Genomic DNA, 19,761 nt, shown 5'->3' on the forward strand with positions numbered 1-19,761 from the left:
CTGCGCTCCAATGCATCCCCTAACCAAGTAGTGCATCCAACTAAATTGCTCCCAGCAATCTTCGCCTTGGGATTTCCAGAAGATGGGATCACTCAAGATGACTGGAAAAGCTCCCTGTGCAGCACTGCCAGAGTCCTCATGTGCCTACCTGCTTCAAGAACTGAAGGTGCACACATTCCTCTTTCTCAAAACATCTAGTTTTGTAGCATGACAGCTGAAGATTATTTGGCTTATCATACTCCAAACGATTTCAGATGATATGGGATGAAGTTGGGCAAGAAGAAAATGAAAGAGAGAGAATACTTCAAGAGATAGAGCAGGAATGCCAGGAAGTTTATAGGAGAAAAGTAAATAGTGCAAATATGTCTCGGATTCAACTGCATCAAGCGTTGGCTGAATCCGAGGCAGAATTTACCAACCTACTTCTTTCTCTTGGAGAAAGATCATTCCCAGGCCGAGTATCATTCTCATCTCAAAGACCATACTGTATAATCAAATTGAAGAAAACAGCAAGAACCTGACCTGAAATTTCTTTATGCAGCCTGAGAAAATGACAGGTACGCTAAAGGAGCAGCTGAATTCCATCACACCAGCCCTGCAAGAAATGCAGATGAGAAAAGAAGCCAGACTGAAGCAGTTCAGAGAGGTTCAAACTGAGATACAAAGAATTGCCTCTGAAATAGCAGGACGCCCTGAGAATGAAGCCATCACAGTGAATCAAGAAGATCTGTCACTAAAGAAACTCGAGGAGCACCAAAGTGAACTGCAAAGGCTTAAAAGAGAAAAGGTACCAGAAGCACAGAAGAATTCTTCTAGAGTCAAATATAGAGCAATTCAGGCTCCCTGTTATCTGATTTACCTATTGGAATTTTATTTACTCCAGAGTGATCGCCTGTGCAAAGTTGAAGAGTACAAGGTTCTCATTCACAACTACGCAAAGATTATGGGGATGGATCCCTCAAAGATCCTCTCTAATGTCCACACAAGCTTGTTAGATGGCGCAAATGATCAACAAACAAAAAACATCAGTGATGACATTCTTAACAAGCTCAACACCATGGTCCAGCAACTTAAAGAAGAGAAGAACCAGAGAATGGACAAGGTGATTTCTTATCCTTCTGCAAATACTTCTATAATGCACCGAACCGATGTAATAATTAGAAATTTAGAATTAGCAAAATGTATCACATGTTTGCGCAGCTATATTTGCTTCGAACTAGCAGGCATGGGGGCTCCTTTGCACCCAGTTTTAATAATATATAATAGATATACACCAAAATTTCAGGGTTACAATTAATACAATTTACAAGCATACGATGAACGGTCGCAGGAACATAAAATGTTTGCACAAATGTCATGGGCATTAGGCCAGGAAGCCGAGCTGCCTGACCCTGCTACAGTACCATGTATATTACACTAATGTAGGCATTAACATGCAGCTCCATAGCCTTGGGAAAGCATTGACAAAATTATGGAATATTCTGGATACTAACATGGAAGAGCGCAGGCCATATGGTGAAATTAAGATATATTCAATGACTTCAGGAAGCAGTATGCTAGGCCCAGGAAGCCTCACACTCGAGACAATTCAGAAGGTAAACAAACCAAAAAATGAAATACTGAAGAATATACTGTCTAAAGCTCATATAGTAGTTTCATTCCACTATTGCATGAAACAGATCGAATCTGAAGTTCAGCGACTAGACCATCTAAAGGCAAGCAAAATGAAAGAGCTCTTCATGATAAAGCAAACCGAGATAAAGGAAATTTGCAAGAAGTCACACATGGATATGCCTTACCAGACAGAGATGAACAAAATAATGGATGTGATAATGTCAGGTGTGTGATGCCAATTAGATTTCATTATAATCTTAAAGTACAAAGAACTTTCTACAACATTGACTAATAACAGTACTTGCGAAAAATATGAACAGGGGATGTGGACCATGATGATCTACTAAAGACAATGGATGAATATATATACAAAGTAAAAGAGGAGGCAACAAGTCGTAAAGAAATAATGGACAAGGTTGAAAAATGGATGGCTTCATGTGATGAAGAGAGATGGCTAGAAGAATACAGCAGGGTGCCGTACTTGCCTCCTGCCATACCAAAATTCCAAGACTACATCATGTTGAGCTAACTACAATGTTTTATGCAGGATGAGAGAAGGTATTCGATAAGCAGAGGAGCACATAAGCATTTGAAGCGTGCAGAGCGTGCTAGAATCATTGTGAACAAAATCCCAGGTAAGTATAAAAGCTACCTAATAGAGTCAAAAGTTAGTGCATATATGTTATATTAACTATAAAAGTGCAGGCCTGGTAGAACTCTTAATGGCAAAGACAGAGATCTGGGAACAAGAGAGGGAAAAGGTCTTTCTACTACGACGAGGTGTGAACCTTTGACTCAAAACGTAATTACTAAACATGAAATCCTTCATAAGACATTTCGATTTAGAAGTTACTCTAATATGAAATCTTCCATAAACTGTTTCAGTTTTACAAGTTTGATATGCCAGTATGCCACCATGTACTTGTTACCATAACCAATCTAAATGGCCAGAATTATCTTTTACTGGGATAACCAATGCCTTTATTGGCACCGATTTATAAAAGTAACAACTAACAAGGTTGTTTCCTTAAAAGGAAAACCTTCCTTGAGACTGGGAAGTAATGTGCAAATGATTTTCCTAATAAGGTAAATATTTGATAATATCAAGTTGTCAACCATGCACAATCATATTAAATTACAACAATGTCTAGTTTAGAAGAACAATCATTACGAAAACTTTCTATGTTAGTATACATTTCTTCCGAAGCTTTCATTAAAGTACGAAATCAACCTTAGCACATATATGATGCATGACAGCAAAATAGTGTTAGATAATAGAATCTTCTCTACTTCTAATTTCACTCCTGAAAAGCAAAAAAAAACTTCTGGCAAATCACAATTAGTAAAGTGGCCCTCATATTAGTGGAAGCAACCTTGTCAAAGACACACAAGCAAAGGCCCATGTGGCATGCCTCTAGGAAGCTGCATATGCGGAGAGAAACAACAATGATAAGCTTTTTACTGGAAGAGAAGAGATATAATCCCAAAGATATGATGGTATTCTGCATCAGGAGATATGACTATCCACACAATAACATGAATAAGATATCATTACCTGTAGCATATTGGAACCCTCTTTAATATTCCTAGAGTGCATATACTTAAAACAAACCAATTAAGTACTCTACCACCTTGAGTAGTTGAGTATACTCTAATATAAGTGGTATAAGCAGGAGTACAGGTACATGCTCCTAGGAGTACAATACCAATTTCCACAGCAAATCAACCAACATCAATCAGCTCATGAAGAATAAAATAATTATAACCCTGAACTTATGCTCTATGACAAAAAAGAAGGCCTTGTCTTACCAAGACCTAAACAATATGCAGTTATGCACTAGTTTATAGCGGTGTATTTGAAGTATTCAGTGTATAGCTTATAATAGTATACTCAACTATAATATTCTGATAAGAATGCTGGTTAGCAAATCTTTGTGAATTAATTTGTTATGTATTTTGGCATTGATACATTTTACTTTGCCAATAAAATAACATTTTATGAATAGCCGCATGCAAAAAAATTTAAATAACCACACAAGTTGGATTAAATGTCAACTATTTGGTTTCAAATGATAGAAGTCCCTTAATTTCTTGAACAAGACTTTTTAACATTCAGTTTTGCAGCTTCCCCTATTGGCCATGCTGAAAGACTACATGCTAACACTGAAGGAAAAGGAAGAGGAAAAATACAGGCAATGGGTAAGTAGTTATTAATCGATTGGTGATACAGAAAATTATCAGTCAAATTGTTGTTTAATTCATCAAGATTCTCTTTACAGGAGAATAAAAAGGTACAGACTCAACTTGCAAGGAGGCATGAGAATTCATTTATATTAAGACCCAACACAAGCTGCAGTCGTCCATCAAGCAGAGGCTTCAATACCAGCCCTGGCTCAAGTACTATTTGGAGCAGCAGACTTCCTACTATGGTTCAACAACCTAGTGCAGATAATTCCTCAGCTGAAAAAGATGTGCATATAAGAAAAGTTAGGAACAGAAGTATGCAGCGCGCGCTAGGAAATAACAGAAGCATCTCAATCTCTTATGAAGATAAAACACCAAGTCTCTCCGCAATAAAACAAGGCGTTTCACCAATTTGATTTTTTTTCCAAGTTCTTATTTGGTCCATTAGATGTCTACGGTAAGTTATGTCTGGTGTGTGAAGATAGCACCATTGTTCGAAGCTTAAAAATGAATAGCAGTAGACACTAGACAATGTGTGCATTGATACCATAACCATGTAATTATTGCCTTAATGCCTTGTCATACAGTAATCCTTTTATCCTTACACTTTTAGCTATTTTTTAATGGTTCCCTTATCTGTTTTTGTACCAGCTAATTGCAAGTTCAACAACATCAGAAAGCACAAAAGAATAACTTACATTTCATTCTACAAATTATGGCAGTACATTAATCATTTCCTGGGAGAGGATATGTGAGACGCCAATTAAGGTGGGCACACCCACTTTTACTATGATATAAAACCTGCAAAAACCAATAACATGAACAACTAGAGCCGCAAAAAAAAAGAGAACAAGGTGAACAGTCACACTTTTATCAGAATCAACAAACATTTGATGTGATTTCAGTAGCATATATAAAGGCAAAAATTCATCTCAGTTGATGCAATAAGTTATGAATTGTAAATCTTGAGTTTTTGACTTATGCCAATCCCTGGTAAACCATATCAAGAAAATTTTGGTGTTGTGTTTCCCATTTTCTTATAATGTTTAAATATAATCTTCATAAATAGCCATGCAACACAGAGCATCGTAACAAACTAGTAAAGGGGGAAATAAGCAACTCACAACTTTTTGGTCACTTCCCCCTGTGGAAATGTATTCGTCATTAGGAGCAACAGCAACCTGAAATCCGTACAATGACAAAATTGAAGTATCTGCAAGAGTAAGCTAAAGGACTACCCAGAAGAATATTGGAAAGTTTACCGCATTAGCACATCGATTATGCGTTAAGATATGTCTGACACAAGGTTGACCTAAAGTAACATCCCACATTCCAACACTGCAGGTGGATAGTTGAACACTTTTGGTAAGTACGATAAAAATAGAGTGAGAAATGGTCGCTATGCATATCATCATTGTATTGTTTGCTCACCTGCCATCACCGCTTACAGTAACAAGTACAGGTTCTTTATGCAACCACTGCATCGCATTCACCCCCTGATCACCCTCATCAACATGGCTGCAACAACGAATATACTTTTTCTCAAAATTCATAAAGAGTTCATCAAAATAGACAATAAAATGCTATTTAAGCTACTAATTCTCAAAATAAATATAGGGAGCCCCGCAAAGGTCATAACCATAAACATTGTTTTAAACAACAAATTATCACTAGATGCAATAATTCGACACTTAAATTTGATGATTACCCGGGCAGTTGACTTGTATATTCTGCAGTAGGCATCTGCTTGCCGTGGCTCAGGCAATGCAAAGGCCGGAAAAAACGCATGTCTTTACTTCGTGAAACATCCCTGCTTTGGTTTAATGGAACTATTCTTGTGTCCCAAACCAGTGTGTTGTTTGATGTGCTAGAAGCCGAAAAATAGGTACCACAGTTGCTAAATGAAACAGATGTGACCTAAAAGCAGCAGTGCATTTAATATCAATTCTCCGGGAAGAAATATGCCAGTAAAATTAAGATATTGAAATACTAAAAGACACACTTTCAGGAATGAGCCAATGATAGGTGCAGATGATCCATGCAACAACATCCAACAAATACAACTTATGTGCAAATGTACCAAATCCATGGGATGTGTGAAGTAATCCATGTACTAAACAACAAGAAAAATTCAATGCTTAGAGTTGTGGCCTGTGCTGGTTGAGCGAAAAGGAATTCCCAAACAACACAATTGAAGTTGCGATAATTTTCTTTCACTACATTGAATGGGGATCCCAAAGGGACTGAGGCACAAAAATTGCAAGGATAAATGAGGACTCAGATAGTGCAGAATAATCAGATAATTATTCAAGCCACTCAGCAATCAATCAATTATATGCTACGGCAATATCAGCTTTTAGTAAAAGTGCAAACAACAAACATCACACTCACCCGTAAATCAAAGCAAATATTCAAGAGAAATTACTCAAAATAGGATACAACCCACTAGTATATATCTGGTAACCCACAGAAAGCAGTAAAGAGACTACCTCACAACCAGGTCCCACTGACAAATGATTAATTGCAGAACAAGCACGGATATCAAAAAGACCAATAGTCCCATCACCAGAACCTGCAAATTGGAGCTAACAATATATATAATAGTCTATACTGAGACAGTGATAGATGTATACTGAATACAGCAGAAAAGAAAATACAACCTGTGATAATGGTGTTGCCAGCAGGGTTGGTTTTAAGGGAAGTAATATACTGCAAACACAATGTGTTAATGCTGTGTTCAGCTCTAGTCTCTAGAACATTCAGCAAAAATAATAATAAAAGTACATACAGAATCACTGGCAGAGAAAGATAGGTACGATTCTGGAGACTCAATATCCCACAATTGTACCACAGCTGAACCTCCATATTCACAATCACTTCCACATGCTAGAAGATTTTCACTACAGAACTCCATTGTATCAATTGAAGGATAGACCATATCCTGGGACCTACATCAACACAGAAGTTGACAAGGTTTGACAGCTACATTAAGATGAATTAGAAATTTGCAAGCTTAACTGGAAAAATAATATGTTGAGACATGCAAACCAGGGACATTTTAAGTTTGCACCACGCCTATCGATAAATAGATTGCATAATTGAGCAAAAACAAAATTAACAGTGGATGAAAAAAATAAATGGATCACAAATAAAGATAACCAAGAAGTTTCCTTTGCCCAAGGCTACCTAGTAGAGAATACGTAGATAATGAGTATAGCAGTAAACATTTCAAAATCCTCATGCATTTAGCTTTAACTGGTGTTACCACTTAAACAAAAATGATCATAAAGACATAAACTAGATAATATTTTATAGTATGAATGTATGATAGGCAAGTTTTTCCACTGTGCGTGGCAATTATATGTGGGGAACAGTATAATTGCAAAATATGACATACAATATTTTGCACAACAAAAGCATTCTACCTAGTTATGTAGCCAAGGACCTGATTAAGCTGAATTAAAAAAAAATCAGCTCAATAACAATAAGGTTCTGTGCAATTGTACATTAGTGTCATTCGCTCACTAACCCTTATAGACAAAACTGCCAAGAGCTAGTTTCCAAGCTCATGTGAGAAGTGGTTAAACAGCTTGTATTTTACTCAAAATAATATACGACCACTTTAAATACTTATGTGCATATTAGCGCATAGCGCGCGCATCTTTTTCACTGCATGAATATTGGAGTGACACAACGCTAGACAAAAGGAGTAGGCTGGGATAAGAAGAGCATACACTAAACAAAAGTCAAATAAATGACGGAATAAGGAAAGTTCCAGTTTACCTCAAGTTTGAATTTAGATCAGAAGCGAGTTCTCCTCTCAAAGCATTCCACAGTAGAAGCTTACCATCACCTTTTGCTCCACTAGTGACAACAAGACCTATGAACATGCGATGTGTTAGAGAACTAATATTACTGAAACTAGAAATAAAAAATAGATATGTATAAAGAATTTGACGGAGCAGAACAAGGTTTGGAATACAGCAAATAAGCAGAGTTCCACGCAGTAACAAATATAAAGCAAAAGAGCTAAAATACTTAGGGCACCAATAGAAATTTTTTTATCCCAGTGATCATTCATTTTATTTATAATAGATATCCCGAAACACATAAAACAATAGTATAAGAGGGTATGCAGAAAATACAATACTATATACAGGCATAGGGAAGGTACCAAATCAGTGAAGTGCCAAGATGAGCTAAGTAACACATTGTTAACTGTAATGTACTAATGTAGAATGAATTGGCCTATACAACCCATTAAGTCAAGGTTTTGCCTCTTTCCCACGTATTATCAGATCAATCACTTGAAAAGTTCACAATTCAAAACTAACACCTGTCATACGGAAACAGAACAGATGTAGGAATCTACTAGATGCAGTACAGAAAGGCTGACAAAAGAATTAGCTTACAGGATTGCCATTTATTAACAGCCATAGCATTAATTTTTTGAGTATGTCCCACTGAATTGTGATCGTCACCACCTAAGGTATAGAGGCAAGACCCTGTAATGCAATCCCATACCTATAGTCCATATATGAAAAAAAAAATCAACATAATGTTTTCCTGCTAATTATTTCAGCAACAATTAGAACTGAAGAAAGAAAATAAAAGTCTTGAGTTACCTTTAATAGATTAGAACCACAAGATACTATGCTTGCTCCTTTCACCGCAAATGCGGTAGCCTGGATCTGAGGAAATAAAATAAAATAATCAGCATAGCAAAAGCAACAAATAAAAACCTATAAGTACAAAAAAACTCTCAAACAATCAGCCTCTGTGAATTGAAAGCTATGTTTGTTGCACGTGCATGATTATTGTAACTGTAAATTTCTTATGCTGCAGTAGTACCACATCATTATTCACTTAATTACTGAAGTACATATGCAGGGCAGACAGACATGATGTAAGGATTGAAGAGACATGGTTGAACATTTGACAAACAAATCATTTGTATTTTCCATGAACATGGACTTAAACTCTATAAAGTTTTTTCTATCCCAGGTACAGGTAGGATAGCATATATATTTTTTAAGCAAAAATGCAAAAAGGAGGAAAGGTATTTATGGATTTAGTATCCCAGAAAATATTTAGTAAATATACAAATTACTCATTCAGCATACCTTGGTATTGTGGCCTCTAAGTTGAGTAGCTCTTCCAGAAAGAAGATTGAAAAGCAACAATTCATTCGGTGCCTGAATTAATGGAATAGCACTATGATTTATGAATAAATCAATCCAATAATTATGGAGACACTGTAATGATGTCCCAAAGGTAACCATCAAAATACGCAGAAAGAATATCACACTCATTTCCAGGCCTCTTCTTCGGATCGAAGATTTCTGCTCTCTGCTAGAAAATATTGACTAGATAATGCACCAAGAACAGTTCTATTACCAACCTCATTAGAGCAAGAGACAAGCTGAGGCAACCCTTCTGGATGAAACTTTACATCAAGAACTTTGCGTACACCTTGCTGAGCCATTACAATAGAAAACAAATAAATAGGTTAGATTAAAAAAAAATTATCATAATCAAGCACAGCTAGACGATCAATCACGTTAATTTAGTTCCGCAAAGAGATTTTGGCTTTCTGCTTTGGTATTAAACGAAAATGCATGTATAGAGCCAACAAAAATATGCTAAGTGAGCTGCATATGAGTTCTTCATGGCCTCAATGAGATATAGGAAAAAGGTAGACCGGATATTCAACATTTTGAAATGTTTTTTCAATTCTGGAAGCATCCAAGACTACAACCCAAAAATAATTTTCCCCACCTCTGCATTTTCCAATATAAAACTTTAGCACTGTTAATATTGTCAACATCACAACATACATACATACAACTCCAGCCAGATGATGTCAATATAGCAACCTGTCAAAGTTGCCAAGCTATGTAGATGTAGACAGTATGTTTTTTTCACCTTTTCCAATGGAAGCATACTAGAAGAAAAATTAGAAAATAGTGTGTTGAATTAAAACTTAAAAGCATAATGGAGAATGCAATGTAAATGTACACCAAAAGAATAAATGAAATTGCATAACCAAAAAGAAGACCAGAGCAAACTGCCAGCTGACAACTCTTTGGACTTCATAGTGCCATGCAAATTAATTTGAGATCCATACCCTGTCATGAGGCTGAGCAGAAGGAGCGCTTGACGTATAAGCACATGAAGTCGGACACCAAGATAGGTAACTTTGTTTCACGACATGTACAGCAGGACCTTCAAACTGGACCGCAGGTGAATTCCATCCTAATAAAAATAATCAACAAAAATCAATTATGATATTAAAAATAAGGAAACTACAACTACAGATTCAAAGTAACAGAGAACTGCTGAGTGCTGAATAATACAATCTCTCTGTTTCAGATTACTTCTCATTCTAGCAAATCTCACACTAACTAAGGAGCTGTGTCAAATTACATTGTTCCCTAACTAAGATGTGAGAATGACAATTATTTTGGTAAAAAAAAATGAATCCTAGAACAAGTAATTGAAACGGAGGGAATATTATTTAGAGAACAAACAAAGCATACCTTCAAGAAAGGGGCTCCATCTTTCACAATTCCTTCCAGCGTGACCTCCATTTGAACAAGTTTGAGACCAGTTGGCACCAGCTTCACGCCCTTCTAGACAGAACAGTATGTTTTTCTTAATGGATCTTTGTGGAAACGATGGATTAACATGTCCCTTCCAAATATCATAACTTCTTGCACCATTGCTATGTGAACTAGAATTTTGCTCATGCTGCAAAGTTCCTGTCACCACAAGTAGATACAGATTTTTTTTTAGCAACAAATATAAAATATTGCAATCATATAGCTGATGAAAATGCAGAGCTTCAATACAATTTATGTAGCCATGGATGAACATGTGAAAAGAAAATGGCAACACACCAGAATTCCTAGGTGCATCCCAGTATGCCAGTAGGACATATGAAAGCATAGTCACAAAATAACAAATCAAACTTTCACAGAAAATGTGTTGGACCAATAGGACGTAGTACTTCTCAGCTTGTATCAAATAGAACAACAGATGATTAATCTTTCCACCAAGCGAAAGGACAAACCTGTTGTAGCTTCACTATAACACCAAGCAGGTGTTACAATTATAGGGTTCCTTTTTCTCTTCTGGCCAAATTCATTGTCTGCTGCTCCTTGGTTTGGCTGTTCGTTGCAATAAATCTTCGTCACCTCTGTAGGGGTTGATGTGCTTGCAGTAGCAGCCCCTTCTTGCATACTTACATTAGTCTCTGGCTTCTGAAAATCTGTTTCTTTAATAGCAACAGTGCGGCGATTCTTTAACAACACACTGGTCAACTGATTCTGCAAGTCTGTCAAACTGAAACACGACTATTAATATTTTAGTGCAAGCAATTAAAAAAACCAAACAGAGGTATAACCCAGGGTTAGCTAAGCTAAGAGTGACGTACAGTTCATATTTAAGGAAAGCTTCCTTTTTTTTGGATAGTGACATCTTCTTGTCCCTTATAGGAGCATCGCCGCCCACAAATCTGCTTGCACTAACACCTGGAAAACAAATAGGATGCTGTATTATTTAGAAGACCATGAGAAAACGTCACTTCAAGAAACAAATGCAAAATCATTGAAAGGATAACCTGTCACTGGAGGTAGAGATTTCCTCACAGTTGGTGTGCTTTCTTGTGGGGTAACTGGAGAAGCACTCGCTGGGACCGTGGCTCTAGCCGCAGAAAGTTGTAGACTCTGTTGACCAAATGCAAATAATGTAAAGTTAGCATCTTAGAAAAGGGACAACAAAGATGCCAATTCAAGAATTGTAAGAGCAAGGACAAAATAATTATTTGCAAGGAACCAACGGTGTAGCAAGATATATTTAAAAGAGACACTTGTGAAAATAGAAAAATGATTGCAATATAGTGTGCATGAGTCTATGCAATAAACTGGCATCAAATTGCTACATGAGATACAATTACTTCAAATAATTCCTTGAAAAGCAACTGCCTGAGCCCTGAAGTAATCCAATTGAAAAAAAAAAACCTAGTGCTCCTTCATTGTAAAATAATAATAGGTGCTCCTTTGGAGGAGACTGGATTCTTTAGGCTGTGTTCGGGAGGTGAGGTTGGGCGCACATAAAACGGAGCGACGCATTTTCTTATGATTAATTTATTTACTATTTTTTTTAAAAAAAGTGGAATAATATGATTTTTTAAAGCAACTTTCGTATAGAAAATTTTTGCAAAAAACACACCGTTTAGCAGTTTGAAAAGCGTGCGTGCGGAAAACGAGGGAGGTGAATTGGGAAAGTTTGGGAAAGAACTCAGCCTTAGTATGATAGACAAATGCTCCGCCAAAGTGACATAACAACACCTCAATATAACCAGATCTTTGTATGTAGAAATAGCATATAAATATATGGTACAATAGACATAAAATCTCGCTAATTGAGGCCCAGTGTCTAACTGTAATTACCATTCTCAAGCCACCAGTCTGCCACCACCCTCACCAAAGACACAAACTACTGCACATATCTATTTCTTTGAGGTGCATAATGTTATGGTTTGTGAAGTTGTGCTATGCTCTATGGAACATTGGAACAGTTTTTCCTACTTACAGACTAATGTTTAATCTTACATGTGCGGTATCGACTGCACTTAACTCTTACCCATCATTATCAACTTCCTTCTTTTAAATACACACACACATACATCTGAACTGCCAAATTGGTGCTTTAGGGAAACTACTGTATCATTACAGCCATATAACTATATTGCATATCGGTGTGCCATAGGTTCTTTCCAATTGCTATCGTAAGCTAATAATAATAGAAACAGAGATAAAATGAAAAAAGGAAGAATACTCGGGTGCTAAATATGGGTAGAACATTCAGCAATAAGAAGATACCAACTACTAGAAAATATAATTAACTTTTGATAGGCCTTTATGAAAAAATCATAAATATTTTATCCTTTGCTTAGCAACACCTTTAGGAAATAGAGCGAAAATATAACATTTTTTTGCACTACCCCATCAAAGTGGATCAGAAATTATGTACCTTCGGTATCTTCCCCCTCTTCTTCAGAAGCTTCAAGTGCATCCTCTGGGTGTAGTGTATCAAATGATATTTTGAATGCTTCTCAACCAACCTGTCCATTATCTGTGGGTTTGATGTAAGCCACTCCGATATCTCCTTTGATGTAACTAGCGACTCTAGCTCAAGAGATTCCAACCACTTGTACACAGGCTTCCAAAGATCAGTCCGCTGGAACCTATACGGGAAAGCACTTTGGTCTGCATCTAAAACCTACGCATAGGTGAAAATAAAATGTCAGTCTGAATCAGTGATCAATTGGAAAAATCTGGTAAACAGCTAAATCCAACAGGCCTGGCGAACAGCAGTTCTACATGATAGAAACCCTAGGAAGCTCACAAACATCGTTAACCAAAGAGGCAAAGAGTTCAAATGTTTAATTAGCTCTAACAGTTCCAATCTGTCCCAGTTCAGCTATTCTGCAATTCAGAAAGGCAAATCAGCCATATCAACACTGAACAGATCCATTTCAAAGGGCTGAAGTCCATCAGCCTTTCTAGCATGATAACATACATTAATACTTGACAGACCTGTTCCATGACTAGTAGCAATCAAGCAACTGAACATTCACAAACAGACTCCACTTGACTGATACAAAAAATTGCTCAACCCAGACGCTACCAGAATCTCCATTATGGTTAAGTGCCCAAGCTAATCGATCCAATTTGACTTAAAATCGATGGATACACCTGATAATCCCGTAAGCAATGTGCGAATCTCCCGTGGGTAACACGAGGAGAAGGGGGTTACCTGGTCGCCGCGGAGGGCGAGGAGGCGCTGGTGGAGCTGGGAGCGGGGGAGGGAGGGGAGCTCGGGGCGGTGGACGTCGATGTAGGCGTCGACCTCGGCCTCGGTGGGCGGGCGGCCGTCGGGGAAGGACTCGAGCCAGGCGCGCGCGGCGATCTCCCATGGGTGCGGGGGCCGCGAGGAGGAGAAGGTGGGCGGCGGCGCGGCGGGGGGAGCGGGCGGGTTGGGGGGCGTGGCCGGCGTGGCTGTGGCGGTGGCGGGCGTGGCGGTGGCGGTGGCGGTGGCGGCGGCGGGGGTGGACGGGGAGTGGAACGGCGCCGGGAGCGGGGGCGGGAGCGGCGCGTCCGGCGGGAGCGCGCGGAGCGGGAGGATGGCCTGCGGCTCCGGCATTTGCGCCGGCTAGGGCGGCCGGCGGCGGGCGGTGGCCGGAGAGTCGGAGGAGGGGGGCGTGGCGTGGTTTGGTGTGGTTTTGGGACGGTTGGAGGGGGTTTTACGAGGGATTGGGAGTTTCAGAGGATGATGCTATATTAACCATTTTGTTTGGTTATAGGATATAGGATTTTTTTTGATAGAGATGGGGAATTGAGAAATGAACTCCCTCTTTTTCAATATCTGGGTAGGGGCAGGTAATTGGGAGGGAATTTCTCATTTACTTCGCTAAACAAATCTCAGCCATCCGTTTTCATTAATGATCTAATCTTCAACTAAACTCCCTATCAATTTCCACCACCTCTACCAAACAAGAGACTGTAATAAAAAATTAAATTCTCATCTTAATCTCACCATCAATTCCCTCGTGTAAATTCCCAATCCTCTTCTCTCAAGTTGCCAAACAAGCCGGGAGGGTTTGTTTGTGTTCGTAAGGCAATGTGAAATGTATGCGAATTTTCACCTAGCCGCGGCTCGACACATTTTTTTTCGAAATTTATCGAATCTCGTTACAAAAATTTGGGGAAATCATAAAAAACCCTGAGTTTATTTTCTCTTATATGACCGTTTGTTACAAATGTTCTCTCCTAATTCGGGCTCCTTTATTCAAATGAAATTCATATGAATTTTAGAGGATTTCATTTCTATATGAAATTTTCCTACATACCCTATCCATCCCAAAAAAAATTTAATCCTAACTACGAACTCGTAGGTAGAGTTTGGTGATGTTTGAATCTCCTGAAGATGAAGATTAAGTGTTTCACGTAAAATGATATGGTAATAACATGTGATTAATTGAGTTTTAATTATTACAAACTTGAAAAATAGATTAATCTTATATTTTAGAATAACTTTCATATAGAAAGTTTTCGCACGAAATATACCGTTTAGCAGTTTGAAAAATATGCCATTTTAATTCAAAAACGAAGAGGGCCTTTGCCTTTTTGTTTGATAGACTAGTAGTCCTTTGAATCAAAGAGAGACGAACCCTATAAAAATTCGGAATGTATCTTTCCATACAAATTTTAGAGGAAATTTAACATGAGGTATAATCTCATGAAAAGATTTTTTTTTAATTCTTTATCTCTCCTCAAATTTCAATGTTTTTTCTGCGACCCAATCAAATGGTCATTCCAACGGTTGTCCTGTGCTTTTGTAATTCTTTGTTGTACATTTTTATATGCTATGTTTTTTCTATTTCTTCTTTTTCACCCAATTACCTATATGCTTAGCTCATCATCATAGCTGCAAATCCCACATACGCTCACGAGTAAGGAGATGTGGTCGCCATTCATATCAGACAGGGCTGATGATATTGCCGTTGCAGATGCATGCCTACTCATAAAAGTCATAATGTTCAGCACGTCAATGAACGACGGTGATCATGAGTCTCCACTCTTACACATCGAAGCGACGAAGAGATGAGTTGTTGCGTTTGTTTCGCAGGGTTCGACATTTGTTAGGTTTTTTTTGTTAGATTCAATATAAGTATTGGTATTGCTAAGAAATAAATATGTTTAAGGCCATTTCTATTAAGGAATATGCTAGGTAATACAACATACTAGTATGCATGAAGAGGGAAAAAACACCAAACAATAGCAGGAATCCCAAATCAATGTGAATTCTAAAGAGTATATGCAACAAGGAGATAACCTTAAACTCAACTCGGGATGACATTTGGGGTGTTTTTTTTTTGCAATTTTTTTCTTTAAAATTGTAGATTTGAAACGTTCATCTCGAACAGTAATTCCTAAAATACAATTAGGTTTCCATTGGAATTTTTTTCATGCTGACAATTCCTATAAGCTTTCTACAAAATTCTTCCATAGTTCATTCCTTCCTAAAATACGTGGACTTCACCGTAGAGCCCACGAGAAAAATACGTGGGCTGAGTGAAGCCTTGTGCGGCCCAAGGCCCAACGCACGCGCCGCCCGTGGATTCGATCACGAGAACGGCATAAACCGCGGCGGATTCCCCCACTCGGCGACAACCCAACCCAACCCCGACCCTCTCCGATGGCCACCGCCACCGCCACGGCGACCGCCGCCGCCGCCGCCGCGTCCTCCTCGCGCCTCCCCTTCCGCCGCGCCGCCTCCTCCTCCTCCTCCTCGCAGCTCCGCCTCCCCGCGGTGCCTCCTCCCCACCGCGCCTCCTTCGCCGTCGTCGCCCTCCACAAGCGCAACCCCAAGCGGCTCAAGTACGCCTCCCAGCGCCAGTTCACGGTACTCTCTCTCTCTCTCTCTCTCTATCCGCTGCTCGTCGCCGTCGCGGCTAACTCCAGTGTGCTGAACTTGTGTTGTGGTGGTGGTGGTGATTGGTGGGGGTGGGGGCGTGTGTAGAGAGGGGATGCCGGGATGCTGCGGGTGCAGGTGGAGCCATCCGGCGAGGACGCGTGGAAGCTGGAGCCCGTCGTCGAACTCATCAACCGCGGCGCCGTCGGCATCATCCCTACCGACACCGTGTACGCCCACCGCTTTCAGTCTCACCGCGTGTTCGTCTGGTTGCTTTGCTTGTCTAGGAGTCTGCCACTGTCTAGTTTAGTGAGGTGGCGTTCCGCGACTTTGCAGAATTGCGGTTGATAGTTGATACCCACGGTGCACCCGTTTAAGTGTATGCTTGGCTTGGCAATGGGCAGACGCCGGCAATATCTGAATAACTTATCTGCAAATGTTGTCATTTAAGCCTTTCATTTCCACTCAATATTAAGTATGGCATGCCCATTCAAGTACATGCTCGTCAATGGGCAGACACAGCAATCTCTGAATAGTTTCTCTGCAAATGTTGTGATTTAAGCCTTGATTTCCACTCAAAATCAACTTATAGAAGACTGATAGTAGTAGCTTGCATTGGTCCTAATTCGTTGTGCGTTTTGTTTGACCATATTTAGATACATAAATGTGCTGTTGAATTTTCCATCTCTTATTGTTTTGCATAATGCACTGGGAACATAAATAATACCTATAGTATCATTTTTTCCAGCTACTCCATCGTCTGTGATCTCAGTAACAATGACTCTGTCGAGCGCCTTCGCAGGTACAACTGAGCCTTTGATCTGTTAGTATGTTGAATAACAGAAGCAAGCATGCATTTCAGTTCTAACGGGGATTTGTGATTTGTTATCTTGTTCAGGATCAAAGGCATTGGAGATTCAAAGGCAAGATATGCAAAGACGTAAAAAATGTTTTTGTACGAGTTTGATGATTATTCTCAAGCAAAACACAACCTGGGAGCAGTTCCTCCTACTTGTAGATTCTGTGTATTTATACCAGTTCTGAATTGTGCAGCCTCTCAGCATCTTGTGCCGCTCGCTACGAGACATTGATACCTACACAACCGGATTTCCTCGAGGCACTAACCAAGGGCAAGCTAACATATTTCGTGCTGTCAAGCGTGTAATACCTGGGCCTGTAAGCATATCTTCTTTTCACCCTTGGCCATAGTTTTGTAGTACTTCACAAATGACCTGTTTATTTAATCCTGTGCAGTACACCTTTATTTTACCTGCAACCAAGGAATTGCCCAAACAATGCATAAGGCATGGATCATCTACTAGGTACGCGAAAAGGAGGCAGGTTGGTGTCCGACTTCCAGATGACCCCATATGTGAAGCAATATTGCAAAATCTTGATGAGCCTTTGATCTGCACAAGGTTGGTCTAGGCTGTAACTACCTTTTTTTATTTACTTTATTTGTTTCCTGCTCTATGTAGTGACATGCTGTGTTATATTGCTGAATTATAATACCATCAAATAGTTTGGAGAAAGTACTTTATTTTTTCTGCTGGCATGTTTGAACATTCACAATACTATATCGTGCATATGTACCTCTCTGTTTTGGTCTTGTCAGTTAAAAACGAACGGAGATTTCTTGTGCTCTCTTTTTTTTAGTAATTTCTGGAGCTTAGGTTTCTTTAGCGTTTGAAAGGAATGAGGAATTGATAATGATCGAGATGTCGTGTTATCAACTTTTCTTTCTTAAACAATATACTCATAGTCATACTCCTTTTCCTGTATTTACAGTGTCAAATCTCTGTCAGAGGATGAATGGATACTTGACCCGGTTATCATTGCTGATATATATGAGCAACAGGTATATATCTTCACTTCCATCAATACACTAGAAACTATGCACATTATGATCTTATTAAAAGAGCTTTTGTGTATCAATGGCGTTACACTTTCCACTGTATTGATCTTTTAAAGAGTGTCATTTGTTGTTTTCTTATAAAGAATTATAGGTGATATTGTTATTAGTACATGCTGACCCGTTATTGTAGATTTCATAGTTATCATCTACTAGGCTTTTTATACAAGTTGTCTCTATGATCTGCTCTGCAGCTCTGGCTTGTATGGTAGTAACTGAAGCAAAAAGTCCTGACTTACAAAACAATTGTGGGTGTGACTCTGTTAGTTGCAGTTGCTGGCTATTTTCACATGAAGCTATTTTTTACTAAATATGATTGATGTAATTATATGTAAAAAGGTAAAAATTGTAACGAACTGCTTGGAATGTCTAGTAAAACTATCATAGCGTCCATTCTGCGTTACTTTGATGTGCAGTTGTGTACCCATTCCTGGGTCATGCTGAAACACAAATTGGCGTGATACGCTTCATTAATTGGTGATTCCATTTTCAGGGCCTTGATTTCATTGTCGATGGAGGTACTAGAATTGCTGACCCGTCTACTGTGGTTGATATGACGGGAAGCTACCCTACCATCATTCGTCAGGGAAAGGTATGCATTTTCATTAATGGACTAAAGTTATCCTACCATATGACTATACTATCAAGCAAAAGGAAATTTCTCATTCTATCCCCTGACATTTGGCAAATGATATGTACTGCATTTAAACACACCGTTATGTATTATCTCGTAATGCTTATCTATTTCATATTTGTGACCTATTTCGTTGACTTATGATTGGCATAATTAGCTAATACTGGATGCTTCAACTGCATTTTATGCGGTTTGTATAAATGCACAGAGGCCCTTATGTCTTCCTTTTCCTGCTTTAGGGCCCTAAGCTAGATTGGATGGTAGCGGAAGATGAGGAACAAGAGTCGCGACCAACATTTGCGTATAAAGCAGCTTGAGTCACTCTTCGGCTGTCCTATCATAGGAGGTTGTAAACTTGTAATTACTTCACCAGAGCCTGGTCTTTTGACTCCTGAATCTGCTACTCTCAGCTAGACCAGTATATATACTACATGTTGTAAATATGCCAGGGAATGTAACCAGGAATCGACATAGTTCACCAGATTATTTTCAGTTCACTGAGCCTCAATTTTTCGTTTTGTCACCTTGGTCCATCTTATATCAATGTCTTTTTGCAAGGGGCACATCTTATATCTGGGAGACAGATGGGCCAGCCCATAAATTGTAGAGCTGGGGAGGCCCGCAGAGTAATTAAGGGCCGAGTAGTAAATACAGAGTAGTAATTAATGTTCTGTATAGTTCTGTTTGTGGTAAGTGGGTCCGAGGAATCAACGGTATTGTATGAAGCCATGAAGGGAAGCTAGCACTGTTACTTCTACCAACGGTGTGTTTAGTTCACGCTAAAATTGAAAGTTTGGTTGAAACTAGAATAATGTGATAGAAAAGTTAAAAGTTTACGTGTGTTGAAAAGTTTTGATGTGATGAAAAAGCTGGAAGTTTCAAGAAAATATTTGAAACTAAACTCGGCCCAACTGTAAAATGTTTCTACTAGAAGTAG

At 38.9% G+C, this 19,761-nt stretch overlaps 3 protein-coding genes across 3 annotated transcripts; 2 read left to right on the forward strand and 1 right to left on the reverse strand.

Moving 5' to 3' along the window:
- The first annotated feature begins 16 nt into the window (after window positions 1-16).
- On the forward strand, window positions 17-4,402 carry LOC4346130 (65-kDa microtubule-associated protein 8). Its single transcript, XM_015794922.3, is given in 12 exon segments — window positions 17-166; window positions 255-458; window positions 542-787; window positions 884-1,102; window positions 1,440-1,595; window positions 1,680-1,839; window positions 1,935-2,086; window positions 2,162-2,249; window positions 2,320-2,378; window positions 2,380-2,394; window positions 3,739-3,813; window positions 3,894-4,402. Coding segments are annotated over 12 exon segments (1,779 nt in total). The 5' UTR covers window positions 17-82; the 3' UTR covers window positions 4,215-4,402.
- Window positions 3,802-14,111, reverse strand: LOC9272726 (uncharacterized). The gene is made up of 21 exons (XM_015794920.3): window positions 13,621-14,111; window positions 12,835-13,083; window positions 11,420-11,525; window positions 11,234-11,330; window positions 10,871-11,142; window positions 10,338-10,559; window positions 9,926-10,053; window positions 9,200-9,274; window positions 8,922-8,993; window positions 8,424-8,489; window positions 8,211-8,322; window positions 7,582-7,678; window positions 6,587-6,746; window positions 6,459-6,507; window positions 6,288-6,370; window positions 5,507-5,715; window positions 5,230-5,316; window positions 5,061-5,136; window positions 4,923-4,979; window positions 4,497-4,599; window positions 3,802-4,074 (listed from the first exon to the last, which is right to left on the reverse strand). The coding sequence occupies exons 1-20, from the start codon at window positions 14,005-14,007 to the stop codon at window positions 4,525-4,527; spliced, it is 2,679 nt and encodes an 892-aa protein (XP_015650406.1). The 5' UTR covers window positions 14,008-14,111; the 3' UTR covers window positions 3,802-4,074; window positions 4,497-4,524.
- A 1,904-nt stretch (window positions 14,112-16,015) lies between these two features.
- On the forward strand, window positions 16,016-19,342 carry LOC4346132 (uncharacterized). The gene is made up of 9 exons (XM_015794924.3): window positions 16,016-16,269; window positions 16,387-16,508; window positions 17,027-17,080; window positions 17,177-17,201; window positions 17,332-17,454; window positions 17,533-17,696; window positions 18,067-18,136; window positions 18,684-18,782; window positions 19,064-19,342. Exons 1-9 carry the CDS (start codon window positions 16,063-16,065, stop codon window positions 19,139-19,141), a joined length of 942 nt encoding a protein of 313 aa, XP_015650410.1. The 5' UTR covers window positions 16,016-16,062; the 3' UTR covers window positions 19,142-19,342.
- The last annotated feature ends 419 nt before the right edge of the window (window positions 19,343-19,761 follow it).

The sequence above is a fragment of the Oryza sativa genome, chromosome 8 (assembly GCF_034140825.1).
Source record: "Oryza sativa Japonica Group chromosome 8, ASM3414082v1".
NCBI lineage: Eukaryota > Viridiplantae > Streptophyta > Magnoliopsida > Poales > Poaceae > Oryza > Oryza sativa.